We start from the raw sequence: 5,554 nt of genomic DNA on the forward strand, positions 1-5,554 counted from the left end.
TTTTTCACCCCCTGTCTCTTCTTGCTTCTCCTGCTCTTCTCCCTCCTCCTGATCTTCTGCTTTTCGACGTGATTACGACACCTGGTCTCGCAGTCTAGACAGCCTCTGGGATAGTTCGTCCTGATAACGACACACAACAGGTATAACAGTGAGGGGAGGTGCCATATTTGTCAATGGGGCAGCCCTGGAAGTTTCACTTGAAGCAATACTTCTCAAAGTATCCCTCAACCCCTGCAGGCTTGAAAGGTGAAGGCATAAAGAGTGTGGTTATGTCTTTGACGAAGAGTGGCTGTGGTCAGCTTGAATTATGTTGGTTACAGTGGATTCCAATGGTGGGTTGTCATGATGGAAAACGTAACAAAACATATTCGGGAACGACTCAAACACTTCCTGCCACATATTCCATGTTTCCGCTGTTGATTCGTGTGATCGCAATGTTCCACACAGTCATTGTTTAGGTGAAAAGGTTGAATACACTGCTCCTGTGTCACACTATCACTCTCCATGAGGTTCAATAGCTCCACCAGAGGCCACATCTGTGAGCCATTTTTGGGGAGACAGTTACTGTTTTGAACATGTTGAGCATACAGTGAAGTGTACTGAGCTGCAGGAGTGTTTTGAGACGTGCAGGGGCGTAGCACCAAATTCTGGGCCCTATGCATTGGAAGTCTCTCTGGGACCCCGACCCTTCGTCTCTTGATTCACGTCTCTCGCACGCACCTTTTGAAATTCTTAAGTACAAAGTCAAATTGCTTTCTTTTCTTTTTTTGAACTCTGATTTCCCTTTTTTGAGGAAAGACATAACAGTGAACGTTAGGACTCCAAAAGCATAACCAGCTCTGACTGTGTTTAGACATGAATCCTATTGCAGGGCAGGACTGAACTATTTCATGCATGTAAGGAGTGAGAGAGGCCTCAAAGACTTTTGACTATTTTTTTATACACAGTTCAGTCTTTCAACTGATTCATTCAGCCAAATTTAATTTAGTTATGGCACTAACCACTTAAAATAATAAACTGCAAACAATACCAAACTTTTTATTTGAGGCTTTTTAAGGGCTCCCCTCCCATCAGGGCCCTTAGTTATCAGTCCCACTTGTCTCCCCACTGCAACACCCCTAAAGAAGCGTCTCTGGATAGTTTAATATTTTTGTGAATTGTGAAACTCGCCATCATTAGAACCTACATGCTGTACATGAGTGAAGCTCACCACAGACACCGTTCTGAAAAACAAATGTTTAAAAGTCCTGTATTAGACATTCAGATCCTGGGCCAGGATTGCCTGCACACGGCTCTCACCTGTGATGTCACAAACAAACATGGAGGTGGCTGAGACTAAATGGCAGCAGCTGCTAGGGATGTAATGATCCACCAGTCTGGATCGATGCATCAATTCAGTGACCAATAATCCAATATCACTAATGCAAAGTGAAAACACTGATGTATGTCATCATCGTTAGGATACGCCTTTTCTTTGAAGTTCCTGTGGCACGTCTGTGTCATACCAAACAACGCCTGGCATATAATGGCAAGCAACCAAGAAAAGGGCAGTGAGATATATTTACTCCCCTCCCAGGAAAATAATCAGCAGTGCGGAAATATTTTGTATTCTGGAGAAAATAATGCCATAACGAGATAAATCACACAGCAAGCACGACAAACCTGAACGGGCCTATCACTGCGCTAACTTGTTGCTCTCACTACAGCATCATTAGCTGCTCTGTTTTAAAAATATCTGACTGAATAAACATGCATGCAGCCTGATAATCAAATGTTCTGTTCTATCGGTGGATGCAGTGACGTAAACTAACAGTGAGTAAGAAAACGTATAAATAATATAAGTAATCTGATGCAAATTTATGCAGTGTAAGAAGCTATAAGCTCCAATTATTTAAAATTATTTATGTGTTGTTTTTATCTGTTATGGCCAAAAGTAAAAAAGAAAGGGGTGCCACCTTCTTCTGTAATCGATCGAGCTAAATGGATCTATGATGTTGTCTCATGTCGATGGCAGGCCCCTGAAGTGAATTGACTTGAAATCAGACTTTGTGATATCACTAAATATTGTATCGTTGTCCACTGAATCAATATAATATTGTATCATGGTGAAAACAGTGATCTACACCCCTAGAACTGCTAGCTGCACCAATGGCTAATTACAACACACACACAGAGGGAGCATGACTTCACTCTCTGCTTAAGACATCATTACTACACTATATATTTACATAGCAAATAGTTGTTTGCTGCTATATTAATGTTCAAAATCTCATATAGAACCTTAAAGAGCCACCTTTCAAACGTACAGAAGGGATGTGATTCAGTTGGGTATTTCTGGTTGACACTAGTTCATGTGTACCAACGAGAATATCAAAGACAATAAAGATAGTGTGAATGTGAATTCTGTTGTGGAATGTAAAACACCAAAAATAGCGACAGCATGATGACGAAGGTGGATGTGTTACCTGCTCTGTTGATGCCACAGATGAAGCCAGTGCGGAAGTCTGGCCTGCAGGAAGCTCCAGGTTAAGATCCAACCTAAAAATAAAAGAAGAGGAGCAAACACAGGAACACTTTCGTGATCATTTCTGCATGGCTGCGTAGCTCTTAAAGAAACTTAACAAAATAGGGGATATTAAAGTCAGTCTGACCTCACAATGCGGCATGCACTGTTAATGTTAATGGGATTTATGGGTTATAAGGAGACTTTGTAAACACTTAAGAGGTACATTCCTTGATTTTGAAATGAAAGTCATTTAAATAATGCTTTTTGTTCTATTTCTTCTTTGTGTCTTGTTTTTTAAAGGTTAATTTGTGTATTTGGACAAGATGGAACAGTATGTTTTAAGTTCCTTGCATTCATTTTTCATTGATTTTGCTGTTGGCCGTACTCACCCTGCTTCATCAGCCATCTCATGCAGCAGAGTATCCACTTCATTCTAGGGACCAACCAAGCAAACAACATGTGTTTAGAGGATTCGATGAATGAATTATTACCGTGGTTAAGCCTGCATTTATACGCAGCCACATGAGTATAGTTTTCTCTTGCAGTAAGAGGACAGTGTTAATTACCTGAGGTGTTGTCAGAGTGGTGGTGTTGCCCATTGTGTCTTCCATCTGAGCTGTCTGCACGTCAAGAGTTTCAAACTGGTTTTCAAACTTGTCCATTAATGCAGAGATCTGTAGAGAAAGAAAACAACATTCTAAAGATCTCCATCCACCATATTTTGTTTCACTTTGTTTGTGTACGTGTCTGTCAGCGCTCATATATATGAGTTCACTTTGTACCTTCTCCAGGTTCATACTTTTCAGCGTAGCATCCATAGACTTGACCACTCCAGACATGGATTTAGACACCTGGGCACAAAAAGCACATCAAATAAAGCGCTGAAGCCTTTGTAGCCTTCTCACTTTTTACCGGTCTCAGTTGTTTTGACTCAAAACAGGATCAAGGTATTTGAAGTCAGACAGGAGGATGGCTTTTGACATGGCAAAGCTTTAGGTGCTGTTTCCTTATATTACCACTAGGTGTCACTTTTAGCTTTTTAACCAGATACTCTGTCACGACTCCCTCTCATCCCCATAGCATCCCTTATATTACAAAAAATGACTCGAATTAATCATCTCAAAACCAATTTACCGGTAGTTGATCAAATTATATTAGAGGGGTTTATTATCAGTGCTATTGTGTTAATGTTTTTGAGACAGGCAGCAGCACTATGAAAATATGACGAGGTGTTTTTTACCTATACCATCCCACGCTGTGCTTCCATTTAGACGCTAATACGCTCTATTCTATGAAATGATGCCTGTCCTATAGAGAATCTGAATTAAAGCCATTTAAAAGAGGCTGTCACTGTCATAAGAGCGGGAAGCTAATAGCCTAAAGTCTGAAGCACATCTAATGACATTATATAATTGGTGGCTTTTAGTTTGCAAGTCTGCTAGCCTTTTTCACTCTGCCTCCCTTTGTCTCCTTTGTGTAAGACTTTTGACTGCGTGAGGGACTATTTTTGCACTTTATACCCTGAAATGGTTACACTGTGCAGCTTTTCAGCTTCTGACATATGTGGTTTTTCAAAATAACTGCATGCAGAGTGACATATCTGGTATATACCATATGAGTACTTGTATCTACTATATTGGCATCAGATAAAAGCTGTGTGATTTCTACATCTTTATCAGTGAATAAAGGGAGTCATTCTTCAGATATCTACCAAGGAGGTGAGAGATGACTGCATTAATGAAGTAGATGGCTACTGGGTCTGCTGTTTTTTTAGAAGTTGCAATGTTGCAGTGCCTCTGTGGATTAGGGGTTAAGACGCTGACCATTTTATTCATCTCCTTATATTACTGCAATCTATAAAAGGCAGATAATACCCCCCAAATAACTGTAGAAATAAAAAGGTAACAGTGTTAACCAGGTGCAAGATATTAAATATAACATACAACCACCTTCAGGTAGGAAAAATTATGTTAATTTTTCACTACAGCAGACAGTACAAACATCTGCACATTTTCCCTACTTAAAATGATCTGCCAACACTCCAAATAAGAGATTATCTTGACGTGTGACAGCAGTAAATTTGTTAGGTATGTTTATCACCGGTTATCATTGACCTCTTATAAGTTACATCAGAAAGCAAGTCTCTGATGAACCCAGTCCTGACCTGGTTCATAGTGACAGCAGTCTGGACCCTAGAAGCCACAGCATCCACACGTGCACTCATCCTCAAGAAGTTGATGGACTGATGCTTCTGACGGATGGCATTCTCTGCATGGATCTTAGCTGCTTCCATATTACCTTTCTGGATAGCCTGGGAAACAAAAGAAAGAGGAGAACACATACAAACATAATACAGATTATACCTGCACTGTAGCCCAGTGTGTCCCTGGATCCAGTAAACACACTTTTCAACAAGCCAACCTGCTTCACTTTAGACTTTTCTGCCCTTTCCTCTTTGTCACATCTCTTGGAGTTGCGGTGAAGCTCCTTGGCAGCAAACTTGAGGTTGAACAGGTGTTCTGTAAGGCTGGTCAAGGGATGCTTTATTATAGTCATGGCGATACATTAAAATTATAAAACACATACTCAGTATAAACTAGAGCAGCTGAAGACACTGAGCTAACACAACCCAAACCTATGCAGGCAAGACTAATTGTTTTTCTCATAACAAGTGAATAACCAAAGAGTCATTAAGTTAGCAAGCCCATCATCCTCATCCTTTATCACTGAATGACTGGGCAAATGTTACAAGCTAATGCATTGACAAGATTAGCTGCCAAACCCATTTTACATTTGGCTAGCTAGCATTACTGCTACTGCTAGGTAACTGTATCTGCCGTTATGTATGATGGACTACACATGAAAGGATACTCTCCATAGCCGACATGATGAAGGTCTCTTTCTGAGACAAACCCTCAGTCTGGTTAAGCACAGGTACAAAGTAGCATCCAGCCTCTCACTTTTTTCCCAGAGTTGTTTGTTTTGATTTTCAAGCTAGCGTTCCTTCGCCACTGTGACGAAACAAGAGGCTTCACTTCCGCGTACTTC

General features: G+C 40.6%; 1 protein-coding gene across 1 annotated transcript; it reads right to left on the reverse strand.

Moving 5' to 3' along the window:
* On the reverse strand, positions 1-5,554 carry LOC126389404 (charged multivesicular body protein 1b-like). Its single transcript, XM_050043070.1, has 8 exons — positions 5,378-5,554; positions 4,928-5,025; positions 4,671-4,817; positions 3,289-3,357; positions 3,073-3,180; positions 2,896-2,939; positions 2,466-2,538; positions 1-120 (listed from the first exon to the last, which is right to left on the reverse strand). The coding sequence occupies exons 1-8, from the start codon at positions 5,391-5,393 to the stop codon at positions 73-75; spliced, it is 603 nt and encodes a 200-aa protein (XP_049899027.1). The 5' UTR covers positions 5,394-5,554; the 3' UTR covers positions 1-72.

The sequence above is a fragment of the Epinephelus moara genome, chromosome 4 (genome assembly GCF_006386435.1).
Source record: "Epinephelus moara isolate mb chromosome 4, YSFRI_EMoa_1.0, whole genome shotgun sequence".
Lineage (NCBI taxonomy): Eukaryota > Metazoa > Chordata > Actinopteri > Perciformes > Serranidae > Epinephelus > Epinephelus moara.